The sequence below is a fragment of the Scleropages formosus genome, chromosome 14 (genome assembly GCF_900964775.1).
Source record: "Scleropages formosus chromosome 14, fSclFor1.1, whole genome shotgun sequence".
Classification (NCBI taxonomy): Eukaryota; Metazoa; Chordata; class Actinopteri; order Osteoglossiformes; family Osteoglossidae; genus Scleropages; species Scleropages formosus.
The window spans coordinates 8,388,223-8,407,582 of NC_041819.1; the positions used below are offsets into that span (position 1 = coordinate 8,388,223).

The window sequence follows — 19,360 nt, forward strand, 5'->3', positions numbered from 1 at the left end:
AAGTGGGATCAACTGAGAGGGCAAAGTTGAAGGCACTCTTTTTTATATTTTAATTTTCAACCTCACGACTAAGGAGTATTACGGCGGTAAAAATACGAAACCATCTGCTAAGAACATCTGCTAACCCTTTCTCCTTCCTGAAGTCACTGTGCCGTTTGTCATCTCAGTAATTCGTTTCATATGTTTCACTTTGAGGGCTTGTGTTGAAAGTGGTGACATTTGAATGTTTTGGCCTTGCATTTAAGATATTCTTTTCACAATATTATTAAAAATGGAGGTATGCTCCGTGTCGGAATACATTCCCGTATTAAATCTGTTTAACGTGAGTTGGCTCTAATAGAATGCAAGATTTGGTAGCCACATCTACTGCTGTTGTAAGGCTTCCACATTGACACTACAGTGAGACTCTAAATGGCTTTTGCCAGCAAGTCCTCTGTTCCCAGACAAACTGCCACCACACAGTGGCAACATGGCACATATCTCTTGGACGTGTTACTTTTGTACTTTGTGTTTGCTGACCCAGTACATTAATTCTGAGAAATGATGGTGCTCATAGGAAAAGGTGCTCAATTGTTATGGCAAAGGCAGTATCAATAATAAAGTTGAACAAGCTGAGAAAATTGCCAACATCGCCTGTGCTATGCGCATGAATCGTTGTGTCAGAATTCATTTCAGCCGTATTTTATTTTTATTTATTTATTTTTATTTTTTTTTTCCCAAACGATGAGAGTGAATTTAGACTTGCAGACAGATGGACTTGCGAACAGATCACTGGTCCTTGTCATGTTCATGGTCTAAGCCATAGACTTTCTATGTATAAAATTGCCTTATCTGTGCAGTTAGCAAACCTGAGTTAAATCCCCAGGCAAATATGTTATGCTTGAGTGTGTGCACTATACGTGTGCATGTTGCGTTGCTTTGGAATAAACAAGACAGCTCTTGCGGAAGCAATTCCACTGAGACTGCGGCCTTACACTTTCCACATGGCTCTGTTTCGCAATAATTTCCTACTTAATGTCTTTTCAAATGTACATAATGAAGCCTGAAAATTTTCAAACAATACAGATTAAGTTGGATGGTTTTCGTTCACTTCTTACATGGAGCTTTTTTCTTTGTTCGCGCGTAAATGTAACATTCGTGAAGATCCAAATTTGTGAAAATTGTGAAATTGTTTCCAACTTTGCTTGTTCATGGAATTATTGTGTATTTGAATTTGGCTCCATCACACAAAAAACAAAACTTTCCGTATGTTAGCTTCTTACTGTAAGACACATTACTGTTACTGTATTCGGTACTTAAGCGCAATAGTGGGATAACCAGACCAAAAGGAAAATTTGCGCTTCTGAAAATCTGCATTTGGCCACAGTCAGAACACCCAGTCAAAACATACTGCAAAGAATAGTTGTTTGTACGTAGAATTTCAGCTGAGGTCATTTGAAAGTTTTTACTCCTTCCTGAAATCGTTATACTTGGTTTAAGAGTAATGTGTGTGTAAATGTATATTAGAGTTTACTGACAATGGCTTGATTCGTGGTCTTTGTCTGTCACTGGGACGTAGGGCAGAGGTGCTTGGGAAGAAGCTGGGTTCAAGTCAAACCTGCCAGATGGGCTACCGCTTTCCTGTTTGTTTTCTTACGGATCCACTGTAATGCAGCGTAACTGAGACTACATGTAATACCCTAAAGCAACAGCTCTGTGCTGCAGAATTGGGATTTTGACCAGGATGTGCTCCAGGATATTTTAAGGGCAGGTGATAAAGCGAGTCAGTTCTCGTAGGCCACTGACCAGTTCAACAAAACTCCCTTTAAAAAGTTGATGAAAAGAAAACATGCAGAAAAAACAGTGAATGTTGCCTCATTGCTGTACCCAGTTTTTTCAACCACAGCGACTTTGAGAACTTGAACCAGCAACCTTTCGGTTATACTGGAGATGCACCACACCACCTGCAGCGCTCTTATAGAAGGAAGCTTTTACATAGTTACTTAAAGTACTGGTTTATATCAAAACAGATCTGGAACGTTTCCGCTTAATAATCTGACAAATTAAATTTAATTTGCATATTTTTTAAAATGATAACCTTCTCTCATGTAAGGGCCTTCATAGTTTATCTTCATTTTAAGTATAATTTTAATTTTACACTTAATTTACTGCTCAGTGAAATTCCCAAGACACTTATTGATGCAATGGAAAAACATTAATTGGTGATTTTATAAGATACTTCTTTGTGAACGTTAAACACACGAACGCTTACCGAATCCATAGATTCAATAAGACTGCATATTTACAAAGTTATAATTAGTGTATTTGTATAAATTGTAACATTTGGCAGATCATTTGCACACTTAAACGCACTGTTTTGGAATTGGTTTGTGCTTTACATACATACTTGCGCCGTGCTAGCTGGCACAAACATATCAGATAATTTTGCTTTTTTTTGTGCTTTAACATTTGTGGCATGCCTTAACAGTCAGTTGTGCAAAATATTGCAAGTGCTGGCTTACTTCAGCGGCAGCAGTGCAAAATAATTTGCCATTTATATGTATAAGCACTACCTTTTCAATTACAAGTACATGAATCATACTGAAGGCTGTTTAAATTATGACCCTATCACACTCTTTGAGTGTCTGTATGGGTGAACATTGTGAATTGTAGCGAATTGAAGGCAAATGCATTACAAGATGTACACACACCCTTCAGCATGAATTTTAATGTCTTCTGGAAAGCGCTAGTTTACCATTAACATAAACAAGTGCTTCTTCCAGGGTATAACTGTAGAGAAAACAATGTCAGTTGTGTGTAAGCAATGTTCTAGCAGTCTCTTGTAGAAGTAACCTTCTGAACACCAATTACCTTGCTGAAGTTGTAATTTCAAACCTTAATATGTCATTTTTCCTCTGCGTATCAGCTGTCTGTGGGTTATCGGTATTATGACTGCAGTGAATACAAGGGAAAACTCGTTGAATTTTTTGTAGCTGAGTTAGTGCCTGTGTTTAAAAAAGGTATTTAAATATTAACCCGTAAAAGGTAGCAGTTCCAGTAGATACCCCTACAGAAGTGTTCTTATGTCTGTTACGTATTGATCTTTCCGAACGTTTTCTTTCATCCTGTTGCGGGGAATAGTGTCTTTCTCTATCGACTTGTGGATTTGACTTTATTTCTGTCTTCACTAGTTCAGGTAAATGTTGTAAACTATGTGGTATGATACATTGCTTGCCACGGAATCAAATAAATGTGATTTACATGCTGCTTGGAAATGTAACACAGCGGCTCAGTCCCCGTCCCCTGCCGTCTCCCTCTGAAGAACTAAATAGAATAATTTCTGTGTATTGTTTCATTGTAACTTATGTAGCTGTCCACCAGGCCCTAAGATTTACTTCTCTTGTCTCAGTAATTCCGTACATATCCGGGCCCCTGTGAGAGAAAATCGTAAAGGTTTAGAGGACCTGGACTCAATGGAGCCGCTGAAATTTTTTTTTTTCCCCAAAATTGGTTGTTCTGCTCCTTTTGTTTCTTTATAACAGAACGATCCTGTTATTTTCACTGACTGTTATGCGCTTAACGTGTTTTCTTACAGTAACGGCCAAATGCCGAGGGTGCTGCTGTTGGAACAAACGACAGCATTCGTGGCATGGGTTAATAAAAAGAAGACCTTTTAATTGCACAAAACGGTTCAACAGCATGATCTTGCATTTCTTTGGCGTTCGCAATCCTCCTCTCCACCTCCCCCACCCCAGTTTGGCGAGGCCGCAAATGCATTTCTGCCTTAAAGGCCATAGATTTCACAAAGTCTGGCCTTATTGTGCCTTTGAGAGGCGGATACGTGTGCGAGTGAGCGACTCCCGGTTTGCTGCCGGTTCCGAGCGATCAGAAAAGCACGCGGCTCCCAGGGACTCGTCTGATCGGGTCCAGCCGCGCGAGCTGTAATTGATTCACTCACTGTCTTACAAGAAGGAGCTGATAGAAAGGCGGTGCTTGGCTTCCTCCGCTTTAATCTTCTCTCTCTTTTTATGTTCTTCAATGTGTTCCTCTGTTAATCTGCATGCTATCTTTTTTTATGGAAATCAATGTTTCTTTCAAGGGTAGAAAAGGATAGGGGGAAGGATCTAATTCTCCTTTATTCAAATTCTGCATCTTTTTTTTTTTTTTCCAAAGGACCTTCCAATTCAGACTCTGGTGCCCTTTGTCCTTTGATATTTTGTTGAGCTGTTTTGTGTTCTGCTTTTCTATGTGCAGACGTCTCCTTTTTTTTAACCGTCAGCTCAACAACAACAACAACATAAAATAGCCGGAGCTTAATCAAACATTTAGTGAACAACCCTACAATAAAGATGATGCCGAACTCCTCCATTCATGTACTTCAATAAAAACCTTTGAGTTTTGACGGTCAATGCGTTCATTTTCGTTTTTGATCGCTCAAAAGAAGTTTGAATGTGGCTTCAGTGCTGGGCAAGATACCTGCCAGTGACATTTTTTCTCCTTGATTCTCTGAAATAGTTCCAGTGTATTGGTGTCCCATCCTGGGTGAACCCTACTTAGCCTAGTACCCTATGTTTCTGTGGTAGGCTTCAGACTCCAACCCTAACCTTAGGGTACATGAATATTGATACTGAGCAAGAGTAAAATTCTCACTAATCTCTTGTTGTGGTCAGGGACATGACATTCTGGAGAATATCCCAGAATCACTGGGCACAAGGTTTAGGGGTACATCCTGGATGGGACCGCAGCCCATCGCAGGGTAGGCACACATACAAACACTCACTCACCCATTCAATAACTGTGGGTTATTAAGTGTCACCAGTTCACCTGAACTGCATGTCTGTAGACTGTGGGAAGAAACCAGATCACCTCGAGGAAACCCACACTGACATGGAGAGGACATGCAAAAACAGAAAGAAAAAAACTGCCAAAAAAGGCAACAAAAACCAAGTTTGCTACAGAATAAAATCCAAATGAACAAAGGTGTTGCACACCTCAAGCAGTTCTTTTCCTTTTCCCAGTTTGTCCTCTCAGTTTGCAGCAGACCGGCTGTCTCTTATGTCAGAACTAATATCCATTTAGTCAGCTAGTCAACCTGATCTGGAAGAAGGGGCACAGCTTGGGTACTTGGAGGCCCTGACCTGTGCTATGGGTCATCCTCTCCCCAGCTCACATTTGCTTGTGTGTGTGTGTGTGTGTGTGTGTGTGTGTGTGTGTGTGCGCATGCGTGTGTCTACACGTACACATACGGTAATACGAATGTGAATCTGTCGGCCCAGGAGTATGCCGGAATAGTGTCTGGCCTGAAGACTAAATATGATCTAGTATTATTTTTAACCGGTTCCATTGTTTTGAAAAAGAATGAAGAAAGTAATATAATGAGATGAATATTTTTTTCCCCACCATTTTAAGATCTCAGGATCCAGAGGAGTTGTTTATTTACTTATTTTTTTTTAGGTTTAGACCTTCCATTCATGATGATGCCTCACCCCCTTATTCCTGTGAGCCTGCCTCCTGCATCTGTTACCATGGCAATGACTCAGATGAACCACCTCAGCACCATTGCTAATATGGCTGCGGCCGCTCAGGTTCAGAGTGCCCCGTCGCGAATGGTGACCTCGGTAATAAAGGTAACGAGAATTTTAACCTTCAGGAATTCAGAAATACTTCATTTGTCCTACCTTTGTAGAACTTCATTTTTCGTCTGTGAAATTTGCATCTCATATTGATTCCTGTTGAATTTTGTGTATATTCCTCAAACAGTTGGTCACAAATTGCCAGTCAGTTCAGAATTGTTAAGTCACCTCTGAGAGAGTGAAATCTGAGGGCTTTTGTTTGGAAATCCAGGCGCTCAGTGAATTCTCAGAATGTTATTTTTTACACGTCCAGTTTGACCGTGTGGATGTTTGCGAGAGTTTTGTGTCGCTTTCTAAAGATTCGTTCGGACACTAAGGCAAACTGCTTTTCGATTTGGGCCGCAGGAGCGCGTTCCAGACAGTCCATCTCCAGCACCCTCCGTGGAAGACGGAAGGAGACCGGGAAGTCGTCCATCTTCTCACCGGAGCAGCAGTGTGTCCAGCTCTCCGGCTCACACAGAAAGCTCTTCAGACAGAGCCCGTGAGTAGCACTCCCTCTCCCTCTCCCGACACAGCGACAAGATCTGCCTGTTATTGGCGTTCCTTTCCACCCTTTGGGAAAAGACACAAAAGAATCCATTTAGAATTCCAGTTTTCTGCCTCAGTGAACTTAGCCATGATGTGAGAATAGCCTTTTGTCTGTTTTCCAGGGCAATGTTTCAGAAGCCAGGCAGGTGTATGCAATGCAAAAGAAAATTTCGATTGATGCATTTATTGATCAATAACTTTTCTTTGTCTGGTTGGTTTTATCAGTACCGTAGAACAGATTGTGGTCAATTTCGTGCCTTTTTTCCAACCAGATCAAGGCTTGACTCGACATTAATTTTAACTCCCAATCCCTTGGCCTAAATTGCCAAACACAACGAAAAGCATTTATGTGACCCATCTTTAAAAATTGCAAAAGACAAATCATTTGCGTTCTTGCAGTGATAATTTGTGTGTTACAGTTGCATGAACATCTCTACCACCTTTTTATTTTGAAGCTGTCCACCAAAATGGGCTCACCATGAACCAGGCTCTTCTCAGACTGTCGCCAAGTGTTCTTCCAACACCAAAGGAGGGGGATCTGGCTTCACATGATATTGGACATGACACAAAAAGAACTCAAACAGAAAAAGGTCAGAATTGAATTTTGCAAGAATATTTTGCCAATTATTTGTCCATTCTGTGATCAGTATCAATTACCACACAGTATTCTGATTAAGCCCTAACCCTAACTTTTATTCTGTATCGACTGGTCTTGAGTGTATGAGGGTGTCATCAACATCTTTTACAAGACTGCATTGAAAGTAAAGAATACATGTTATTTTATACTTGAGATACCAGATTTTTCCTTGGCACGTTGCTTTCACAAAGGTGGACAAAAGGAATCACAGCATGAAACAGCACATTGCCTGTCAGAATAGGTATATAACAAAGACAGCAGCATATGCATCATTAACCACCTGTTAGAGACTCACTCCTTAGGAACTGTGCTCGTGAAAATGAAAATCCACGTAAAACTTAGAAATTTATGCTATTTTGTATTCCATTTACATTTATTCATTTAGTAACGTACATCTCATAGAAAATACAATGTGTGAATTATATTAGCAGAAAGAGAGACTTAGATGCAGACACCATATGTACATCACACAAGTAGTTGCATAAAACTTTATCCGAATATTGACGATTCCAAATCACATTCCTAATTTGTTTTTTTTTTTTTTTTTAAAAACAAACATTTACATTACCTGAGTAGCTGCGTGGAAGTTTATTCAACAGTTATGATCTCAAAGTTACTGAGCATGAGCATTTACACATCACATGAACTTAGATCATGGGAGAAGAGAGTCTGGAAGAGGTGAGTTTTAAGGCCCTTTTTAAATGTGAACAGAGATTCAGCAGTTCTGAGTGAGAGGGGGAGGTCTTTCCACCACATCAGAGCCAGAACTGAGAACCTTTGGGCTTTTGCTTTTGGACCTTTTGTGCGTGGGACGACCAAGCGGGCAGAGGTGGAGGAGCGTAGCAGTCTGGTTGGGGTGTAGCAGGTGATCAAGTCCTGCAGATAGCTGGGAGCAGTTCTAATGATGCTGTTGTCGGCCATCGCCAGAGTCTTTAATTTGATCCAGACAGCTATAGGAAGCCAGTGCAGAGAGACGAAGAGGGGAAATATGTGGGAACGCTTCGGCAGGTCAAACGCAACTCATGCAGCAGCGTTCTGTATGTATAATATGTTTTAGCTGTTGAAAAGCACAAATACTCTGCATGAAAGAAATTGGTGCATTAATGCATTAATCTGATTAAAAATATTTCAGATTTAAATTGGGGGTGCCAAAATATGATGCTGATGCTATTCAAAAACAAATGAAAATAAGAAAGGCTATATATGTATGTATAGTGACATAAGACAGTGCATCAAGGCACATGGAAATGGGTATTTAAACTGAACTGTCTGGGGATTTAAAAAAAACATGTTTTCCTGACCATGCCATTGCCACTTCTGCTTAAATGCTAAAATCCTAATATGTCACCGAGGTTGATTTTAATTCAGGGCTCTCCAGTGCGCACACCAAAGGTCTCAGGCTGTGGAAAACAGTTTTATAAAATAATCCATTAATGCAGAGGAGTGAAACTAAATTAGTTAGCAATTTGCTGAGCATGAATTAATGAACAGAGCTTCTCCCTGCTCCCAGAGTTGTAATTTTCATAATAACCCCAGCCCTTTATTTGGCAGGTTGTTTAGTTCTTTCATTTGAAGGTTTTCATTAGTCTAATGAGGACTGTGCAAGGGCGAGCAGTCAGCACAATTTACATGAGGAAGCTATCATAATAAATGAGGCAATTTGAATAGCACGCACAAGTTTATGCAGCGAGAGAAGAGCGATTGTACAGCATGAGCTACAAGTAACCAATACATCAGACCAGGTAATAACACATCATTAGCTAATAACACACCATTACATTATGTGATTATATGTATATATCTATATATATATAGATATACATACAATTGTATGCCCTTCTTTAATTATATTACTTTTCTATGCACCAGTTCACTGTCATATATAACTGTTACATTCAAGAACAAAGTGATGCATAGAATCAATGTGTTATACACTTAAAAAGGCCTGTGGTTTTATAATCCCAGTTTTGCTGATATGTGGCCTTTTAATTAGGGTTGCTCATAGGTTCAGTTTGTTTAAACAAATTAGATAACATTTCAGTGATTTAATGATACTTCTCCCCTTGTTTTTGCTTTATGATCCTAGCAGAGCGTTAAATTAGTTTTATGCCTTATACATTTTATATAGCAGAAAGCATTGTATTGGTGTCCTGCCTCATTTGTATCTCAGTGTACAAAACCACACTGCTCTTCCTTTGTTGGATGGACCTATATATTTGTTCTTAATTTTAAACCGAAAAAGTGTGTCCGAGTGTGTTAAGTTTCATGTTAAACTGAGTTTAAGTATAACAACGATATTAATGAATAACCAGTAATGTGTTTGTTTCTGTATGTTGCATATGTTGAACTGTGATCGACAGTTATTTCAGTCAAAAATGATAAAAATATATTAGAAGAAAGAAGATGTGAAAACCAAGCAGCAGAAGCAAGCAGCAGGGAAAGGTGAAAGCCATGATTTTTTGTGCTGTAAACCAGTTCTGCATATCTTAAATATAATGTGCTGCCCATGCAAAAAAGAAACCCATAAATGAGAATCACAAGAAAATGGCTCAGTATTAACATGATCAATTTTTAATTATTACATAAAACAACAAACCCAAAGATATTCTTAAATAACACGCAACACTTTGCTGCAAGGAGTGCTTATGACTAATTTATTATATATTAATATATTATATATATATATGTGTGTTTCTGCACTGCAGCTTTTCTTCTGCTGTAAATTTTATTTATTCATTTATTCATTCACCACCAAACGTAACATTTATTTGAAAGTCACTGTGTATTCTTTTCAGGAATTTCATTATAAGCTGAAATGGAAGCATCCTAAAATTCTGCATCAGTAATGAAAAAGGATATTTACTCCTACATCTGTCAAACACACACACTGCACTTGGACAGACTTTGTGGCTTTGAACCATAGCTGATAATTGACATAGCAGAAGAAAGAATGTCAGCCAAACAGATGTACCAATAAATTTTTGTTCACTCTACAGCCAGTGGAGGCGTGGTGGTGCGGCAGGCTTATCCGGGTCCCGCTCTCTGGCGGGTCTGTGGTTCGAATCCTGCTCGGGGTGCCTTCTGATGGACTTGCGTCCCGTCCTGAGCGTTTTGCAAGGTTAGGTTCCGTCTTGCCGCGACCCCGCTCGGGACAAGCGGCTTCAGACGGTGTGTGTGTGTACAACAAGCGTAGCTATTGTATATGGTCAGTTAACTGAACTCATATTGCAGATTTCTTAATAACTTATTCAAAGGCAAACTAATACGCATATACAGTAGTTGTGGCGGTATAACGTTTTCGTCCTCATTCTGAGAATAACATAATATTTATAAAATTACTAGTCTAAGGATTCTGTTCTCTCTTGCTGTTCTCTTCCATCACCAAGACGGACTTGAAAATCACCCAGCAACACACTGTTTGCACCACAGCGCTGTAGACAAGCGTCCACGTTCGGCAGCCACATACACGGCACGTGCATGCTTCTTCAGCGTAAGACATCTTGTAGGTTCAAGCATTTGAGTAATTATGTTTGGCACTGCCAGTGTAATTTCATATAATTTGCCAGCTGGCCAGCTAGTTTTAAAGTGAGCAGCATATGTTTGCTGTGATGTAACTGAATATAAACGTGTATGTACTGTATATCTGAAAAAAATATTGAACCCTTCATCATCTGAGGTAATTAAAGGAAAAAGTTACTTGTGGACTAAGTTTAGTATATTAAAATGGAGGGGAAACGCACACGTTATGGAACAAGTTTTAATGTTTAATAATTTTTTATTGAAGAAAAGACAATAGGAAAAATATTCCTCTGTGGTGAGGGTTAAGACAGTCTTGTACCATTTGCTTTACGGAGTCACTGAATTTATTATATTTTCTCTTTTTGTCTCTGAGGTTGTAAGAAAGATTTCTCAGCCTTTCTCAAACCTCAGGTGTAGTTACTTTTCAAAATGGGTAACTTCTCAGGAGCAGTAATAATAATAATAATAATAATTTTGGACTTGGAACAGAATCTCTACAACTGTTGTGATTCTACTCCACGAGGGCTAGAAGTGACACATTCGTCCTAACTTTTTATATTCATTCAGCTAATTTTTCACCAAATTGACTTACAGCGTTAATCTACTTGCAGTTATTTACTCATTTATGCAGTGAGGTAATTTTGTTGGTGAAATAGAGGGTAAGTACCTTGCTCAAGGGTACTATAGCTGGAGGTGAGATTCAAACCTGTGACTTTCAGGTCCCAAGGCAGCAGCTCTAACCACTACACTACCACCTGTCCAGCTGAATGTATTTTTATATTCTTTCTTGAATTCATAATGATTATACAACATGCCAATTGCTATTTTATGTACTGAGGTTTATTATTGCTGCTGAATAGCACAGTAATCATGTTTAAACAAGAGAGTTTCCACTTAGAAAGGGTTTACTGGGATAACTATATAATTTGAATTGTCTTTTAATTTATTGGATTATGGAATGAGACATGCTGTTATTACACCTTTTAGGTAGTGTACCTGTAACCTATTACAAGGATCACATTTTTTTGCTTTAAGGAGTTTGCGCTTGCAGTTCTTGCTGTAGCTCTGCTGCTCATAAAGTTCTTTCTTTTTTCCCTTGTATCAAAACTATATAATATGCAGAATATTCTTTCCTTTTGTCTTGGGTGCAAGCGCTTTGGCACCCTTTGTGTGATGCCACTGCTATTCTGACTTGCTTCAAATGTAAAGCGGCGCAGTCGCCGACTTGCTGACTTTCGCAAGGCAGAAAACAACTTTATTAGCCGGAAGGAACGTAAAAATAGTGACCGCGGCAGAAGGTGCCTTCTCATGATCAAACAGCATGTCCGCACCTCCTGGTGGAGGGCGAGCGTGCGAAACAACAAAATGTTGTGGAATCAATCAAACGTTGGATTTCCATGTAGGAAATACCGCTGATGATGCAGGGCACATTTCCCCCCCCTCGGGGTGGTTGTTTGGATGTTTGTTCTCTTGTTTGATACTCCAGCATATGACACCTCAGTCTGCTGATGCTACTTCACAAGCGCGCATGCTTTTGGGAATGTTAAAACGAGACAGACCCCTTTAATCTTTCAAACACCGGGTTCTTGTCAGAATGCTTGTCTCGGCTGGGATGCCAGCTTTACGTAGAACAAATGTGCTGCGGTCAGCTTCTCTTGTACCTCCTGTCTGCGGGGTTCGTCGAATAATGTAGTGCCATCTATTACAGGTGAAACGGTGCTCTCCATCAGCATCCAGGCGTGGCCCAAACAATGGTAGTGATTATCATGTAGACATATAACTATTATTATCATTTATTAGAAATTATGTCTAGAGTAAAGAGTAAAATGATGTTTAAAGACTGGTCTTTAAAGTAGTGTCAAATATTCTGTATAAAATACACACACACACACACACACATTTTCAGAACCGCATGTCCCATACGGGGTCACGGGGAACCGGAGCCTACCCGGCAACACAGGGCGTAAGGCCAGAGGGGGAGGGGACACACCCAGGACGGGACGCCAGTCCGTCGCAAGGCACCCCAAGCGGGACTCGAACCCCAGACCCACCGGAGAGCAGGACTGCGGTCCAACCCACTGCGCCACCGCACCCCAAAACCTGTATAAAATATATTTAACATTTTTAAAAAGTAAAATGACTTTATCATTTTGTCTGTTTTTGGTCCTCGGGTTCTTAGGGCACACGTCAAACGCACATTAACGCGTCTTTGAAGGAGCCGCGGCGTCACCTAGAAAGGGCAGATTTTTCTGGCGCGTTTATCAAGTCGAGCCCCGAATATCATGTCCCACACACGTACAAAAATATATGCACAGACATAATGAAATGACAAATTCCGTATCAGGTTTGATTGGGTGGGATTGTTTTTTTTTTTTTTTTTTCCAAATTTTATTTTCATGAAGTAGATTGCCAGTGTACATGTGATTTTCTGGTAGTATATAGTTTGTCACAATAAGGTAACTTGACATCTGTTTGAAATTGAGATTAAAGAGAGACGCAGGAGTCGTTCAGCACATAAACACTCACACCATTTACAGTCAGAGACCTTACATTTGTTTTGTCTCGGATTTGGCCTCTGCAGACTTTTGCATAGAAAGGAGAGAAGATGTAAGCAGGTAAGCTGTTTATAAAGCAGCTTTAGTGAAAGCAAAATGAATTTTTTATTCCAGCCTGATTTAATTAGCATTAACAGCAGTATTTATTACTAAGCCATGTGTATTATCACCATTTTAAACAGCGTTTAGCTCATTTCGCCATTAAACAAAGTAATTCCTGCACCATGGCTGCTTTGCCATAATTCCGAACATCTGTTCCTCCCGTTGTACGCATTATTGGGACAAAACATTCTGCATTTCTTTTGACAGAATTTCCCGCAACAAAAAAAGGTGGGCGCACGGTGCAGGTAATTTGCGATTCAAAATGGGATACGATACATACAATGGCAGTTTTCCCGGAACGTCAGACGCAGGCAGTCCTTTACACATTAGTATTCTTTTCACTTGTTTTACCCTAATTAACATGATAATTAAGGAATAATTTTGTATGAAGAATAATAATATGTTTTTGCCAGTAACATGATTGCAAATGGTAACGTGTGGCCTTAAAATGTTGTTAACGTTCTAAATGTCATTATTATCTTTCACAGGTCTTGCTCGGTCTGAACAAGGTAAAAGTTGGCTAATAATACTGAAATAAAATGACACTATTGGCGAGGAAGGGGCAGTGTACATTTCAATTCCTATCCTTAATCAGACCTAATGTTACGAAAAATTTCTTTTGAAATGCAGCCTATATATTACCTGTGCCGTGTATCAATTCTATTATAAAGCGGAGATTTTTAAATTGCAAACAGTGAAGTGAGGCAGACCTAAATTGTAAAACAACGGGATGGGGGGGGTAGGAAAAGTCAGGATTTCTCAGAAGTCGGATATAGTAGCCGCGCCGCAGTGCGCGAAAGCTTTAGTGTGTATTCAGTCACCTTGACTTTGCTGAAGCACAGAGAGAATCTGTTGCTTATCCTCCCAAACCCCAGCCTGTCAATTAGGTGTTTAAAAATTAATCTCTTTAACTGGAAATACCATGCCAGCTTCCTTCCATCTGTAAATGGATTGTTATTAATTCAAGCAGCGCAAAGCCAGTGTTATGAATAATGTTATCAAAACCAATTTCCACACATTTAACACATTGCCCAGTTAGAAACCCTTAAGTATGTGAACTCGGCTCGGGTGGATTTGCATCCATTTGCTGAAAGATAGGAGTCCAACGGAGCTCTTAAGCTCCTTTTGCCTTTTTTAAAGTTTACAATTCCATTTCTTTTTTGTCTTTTATCTTTTTTATTAAAGCCGCTCACTACGTAGAGCCCGGATTGGTGCCAGTGTCGACAGAACAGAATAATGTCTCTATTCCCCGTGGGATCGAAGTCCCGTACAATGACATTAATATGTCTCCTCATCCTAAGCAAAACACTTTTAGCCGTGATCATCCTCTGTAGCGTCTGTCGTTGTGCACCGCGCGAGGGATGTATTTATCACAGCGACTGGAGAAACAAGGTTGTCATTGTGTAACCGGGTGTCAGGGTAAATACTCCCTGTATACTGTACAATGTCACTTCCATTGTGTTTAACGTAAGTGGACAGATTAAAACGTGCTGAAAGTCGACACAGCGATGTAAAAGAAACCGAAGGAAGAAGCGGAACAGCGCTGTTTCCTTTTGACGGAGCGCTCGTTTCTGTTCGTAATGCGAGCCATCGTGCCGCACAGATGTACCATTTACATGTGAAATGTCGCTTTTGCCATAGGCCAAGGACAAACAGACTAAACAAAGCTTTTTTTTTCTTCTTCTTTTTTCTTCCCAGACGTTCACTGCAACACTTCTGAAACTAGTTTGAAATTATGGAGGAAACAATTTTTATGTTACAGAATAGGTATAGCAAAGTTTAACTCTTGTAACTGCTCAGGTTAATAGATGAGCGATTAACTGCAGGTAAGATACTATAGTGTATCTTGTACTAAAGAGTATCATCGTAAGTCGCTTTGTGAGAAAAACCTTTGCTAAATGTATCGCCGTAATGTGAACGTAAATGGATGTCCTTCCAACATTTACCTTGCAGCGTGGACGACTTGCTGCTTGTACGTATGTAAATAGTGGAAATCTTTTGTAACCGAAAAACAGCGTCACCTTCAAATGATTAATTTGGAGTTTAAAAACTGTGGGTGAATGTATTTTGCCGAGCATCTTTTTGCAAGGAAAATGATTTATTTCAGTCCATCAGCCCTAAGAAGCATGAAAATTGGTTTTATGTAGTCACACCCTGGGCAGTACCCAAACCCCAGTGGACTGGTATCGACCGTACATGTGCAACGCGTTACCAGAAGAAACCAAAGACTTTGAACTAATGACCAATCTGGCCATTATGCCATAAAAATGACACAAACCTTTTTAAGCACAAGATACCGTGTCCTTGGATATCGGGCAATCATGACATTCCATCTGTTCAGTTGTGAGCAACTATGTAATAGTGTGCAGTGAAGAGAGTCTCACGTACTTAATGTTTTCTCATTTTAAGGACACAACTGTTGACTGGGTGTCATTTTTAAATTGTTGAAGTACTGCAGTGGTGTCGGTATTGTCCTTTCTTAATGCAAGGGTGCGTTAGCCGCATGCAGTACGCAGATCTTTGCTGTGCAACACACTTAGCAGTTTGTTTTTTGCAACAACTTTCGTGTGCTGGCGTTGAGGGCTGTTTATTTCCATTTGGGTGCTTCATTGTTGGAATCTCTCTTTTGCTGTAGTATCCTTGAACAAACCCTTCAGGTACCTTGAACTGATAGAGTAAGAATACCCTGCTGTTTGAATTTAGGGTAATCATCATAAGTTCAATTACTTGACACTGTAAGACACACTTGGACAAAGACATTGACTAAAGGTTAAAACTACAGAATGTGTCAAATTTAGTCACGTTCATCATTTATATTCACTTGCATATTTCTTTATGTTTATTTTCATTACTTTCTGGATAACTAACAGTACAAGGCCAGTTTGTTCTGCTATCTTCCTGGCTATGGTGACAACAATATTTAAAGGTAATGCTGATTGTGCGTGGCAATCTGGGAAACTCAAGGATTTCTTCTATTCGGTTTACATGCATACTTAATTATTTACTTTTAGTTAGTGTGGTCATAAGAATATTTTCCTTTATCATTGTTTTTTTTTTTTTTTTTTTTTTTTTTTACTTCAAAGGACTCATTATTTTAAAGAAGCAGTACAGTGATACACTGGCTTGATTATTAAAGAAAAGATTTTGCCACAGGGCACTTGGAATTTAATGATATTCTGAAAGAAAATATGACAGTGTCACTTTGCAAAAGTCACATTAAATATCATCGTTTTGAGCTCCTGCCACTAATTTTATGCCTGGGCGCAGTAATGTTTTTGGAAGCATTTATGGAAGGTGTACCATCAAGTGCACAATTTCCTTCCTTCAACTCCTCAGTGGTCCCCAAATGGGACTGTTCAGCAAGTGATTTAATCTTTAAATGTACTGAACATTAGGAGGTAAAAAACACAGAATTTCACAGTGGTATGGAGCTCTGAGCTGTATATGGGCCATTTGTTCAGTCCACACCTGTTCAGTCATGAGACTCAGACGTGCCTCTGTGGAGTAATAAGTCTGACTTTATATTCATCCATGGTGGACTTTTTTCAACTCGATTGCTTAGGCTCCATAATGCACATATCACAGCTCTTGCTCAGCTTAATCCAGACTAATTCCTTGTTAACATCAAACATTGCCGCTGGCATTCTGTGAGGTATTACATTTATTCATTTAGCTGATGCTTTTCTCCAAAGTGACTTACAAATACTTACCCATTTATACAGCTGGATTATTTTACAGGACCAGTTGAGAGTAAGTACCTCGCTCAAGGGTGCTACTGCTAGAGGTGGGATTTGAACATGCAGCCTCTTGGTTCAAAGGTATTAGTTCTAAACACTACACTATCAGCCATCCCTGGTTATGGGTTGTTATTGCTACTTGCTTTATTTGCCAGTGCTTTTATTCAAAGGGCCGTAGTTTGTCACATTTGTATAGATGGTTAAGTAATTTTCTCAAAGAGACAACAAAAGGGCTCTCCTGGAATCCATGAAGGACCCATGTTTTGAGCCACCATAGGATCCATGACCTTAACTACTGTCTTGTCCTAAATCTCCATAGAACCTGGTCTCTGAATAATTTTAGGATGTGTAGATCTGTCCTCTAAGCCATCATATCTCCCCCTATGACTACATTAAATCATTTTCTTCTACTGTTTGTTTCCGAATTCCACGTTTTTCTGTTTTGTTATGTTAAAAGAACTGACTGTGTAATAAGTATAATAAGTATCTGTGTGGAGAAACTGATGATTTAAAGTGTGAAATTAACTCATAGATCATCAGGGATGCTAATAAGAGGATCGCTTCTACAAAAATGTGCCACATTCTCAAATCCCTGGTGCTGTTTTTGCAATAAGAGTTTAATGGACATTTCAAATTTTCCATAGTTTTCTCTGAACTTGTTAAAATTGCCACTTGCTACACGAGCTGAAAAATTGCCAGCGCGTGGATACAGCGAGAGTGTATTTTAAATGATGGCATTTTATCGGGAGCATCCCATTTTTATTCGTCTCTTCCGTTCTTTGCTTGAAACAGTTCTGCGTGACATGCCATTTGTGACACAGCTGACCCGACAGGATTTCATTAGTATTTCACAGTGTAACACAAGAAGTTGTCACATCTGCTGTTGGCAGCCGCAGTGGAAAAATATCACCTCGAAACAGGGCCATTCTATTCTGCTGCTTCTATCACTCCAGCATCTGTCACCCTAATTAAGCTGAAGTCAATGGTTCTGTACCAGTGGTGTGAAGTAAACACCAACACAAATGCTGCTGTTGAGAGCTCGCAGCACAAAAAGCATTAACAGGGACAAGGTGTCGTCTAAATTTCACCTACAGACATTACATGTGCACACAGTTGCAATAATAAATAGTTACTTCCTGAGAGTATTGCTCTTGTATTTGTCAGCGGGTACATGCTCTGCACTTTTAACTAGGTGTTTGTCCTTGGATTTTTTGGAGAAAAAAATGTGCAAGGGTATTTTTTTGCATCAGATACATATATTATTGGTCACTCAGCTGAAGTACAAAAAGAAAAATATTGTTGTACCCTAAAAAAGAAAAGGTCAATAACTGTTGGATATAAATAAATAAATAGCTAAATTAATAAATATATGTTTATGTGTATGAAGTAAAATACATAAAATTTGTTTTTGCTTATGACCAGCATGACTTCATTGCATTGCAAAATATGTTTTTCTCCTTTAAAAATTCTGTTTGATCCCTGATGGAAAGGAAGGGATCCTGCTGAGTCCAATGCAGTAGTACATGAAAGTAACTATTTACTGTAACTGTGAGCAAAAGAAACATTGGATACTTGCTTGATATTCTTTGGAGAATATGGAATGAAATTTTAGAATTGAGCTTTGTGCAGTGGTTGGTCTAGTATCTCCCAGCTCCTGGATTATGTGTTTTGAGGCGTCTTGGAATCCAGCTCTGTTTATGTGAGGTTTGCATGTCCTCCCTGTGTTCACATTGGTTTCATTCTGGTGCTCTTGTTTCCTCCCACAGTCCAAAGGCATGTTGTTTCCAGTGAGTTTGTGAATTTCCCTTATTGCATGCCTGTGTGAGTGAAAGACTGTGTCGGCTTTCTGTTTGCTTTCTGTAAATGACTCTTACTTATGAGCACTTTATTTGGCAATTAAATTTGTGTAGAAATCCATAACTTTGAGGGATTTGTAACTAAGAAGTAGAGAAAAGTTTCTTTTTCAACTTTTTAAAATGCATCTAAATATTTACCTGGTTGGTACATTCTGTTTCCTGACCTTTGCAGATGTTAGGTATAATTTGATTTAATACTATGTTTTTTCTCAGTCTGCTCTGGAGACGGATGAAATAAATCCTTTAAACTAATTAATGTAAGACCAGCTGCTGCTATGACTTGGCAGCCATTAGTGAATTTTGAGTGGCGAAGCTGGACTGTTTAACCATTATTTAAAATCTAGATATCAGCACAAATATAAATACTGCATGACCGTATCCTACTGATACAGTAGGCAGAGGGCTGCCGACCCAGGCCTTTCGAGCGCACTGTGACAGATGTAAGCATTGTACTAGCCGCTGCCCCGGTGTTTTTAGATTTCTCATTTTAGCTGAAACACAAGTCTTCGGACTGTAGGAGGAAACTGAAAGAAACTCACTCAAACATGGAGAGAACATGAAAACTCCGCATCGGCAGCTGGATTCTCACCCTCGTCCAAACGTGCAGTCTAGGAGCTGTGAGGAACCGGTGCTACCCGCACCGTCGTCACGTTGCCTTGATGACCTAGACATAGCAAAAGACATAGCATATGAAAGTATCGAACACAATGAGGTCACTTCAAATAATATCTTGAAAGAAATGCGTTCACTTCAAATATTACTTGAAACATATACAATTTTCACTGCTTTAGCATCATAGAACAAGTTTTCCACC

The 19,360-nt window shown here is 39.5% G+C and overlaps 1 protein-coding gene across 3 annotated transcripts in view; it reads left to right on the forward strand.

The window, feature by feature from the left end:
- Positions 1 to 19,360, forward strand: part of LOC108920466 (dachshund homolog 1-like) — a 107,900-nt gene that overhangs the window by 57,974 nt on the left and 30,566 nt on the right. For all 3 annotated transcript variants that reach the window (XR_003798155.1, XM_018729227.2, XM_029258087.1), the window contains exons 4-6: positions 5,434 to 5,606; positions 5,958 to 6,093; positions 6,596 to 6,730. Coding sequence is in view for 2 of the 3 variants with exons in the window: in XM_018729227.2 (XP_018584743.2) it covers positions 5,434 to 5,606; positions 5,958 to 6,093; positions 6,596 to 6,730 (444 nt within the window). In the remaining variant the exon portion in view is untranslated. The remainder of the gene's footprint in view (positions 1 to 5,433; positions 5,607 to 5,957; positions 6,094 to 6,595; positions 6,731 to 19,360) is intronic.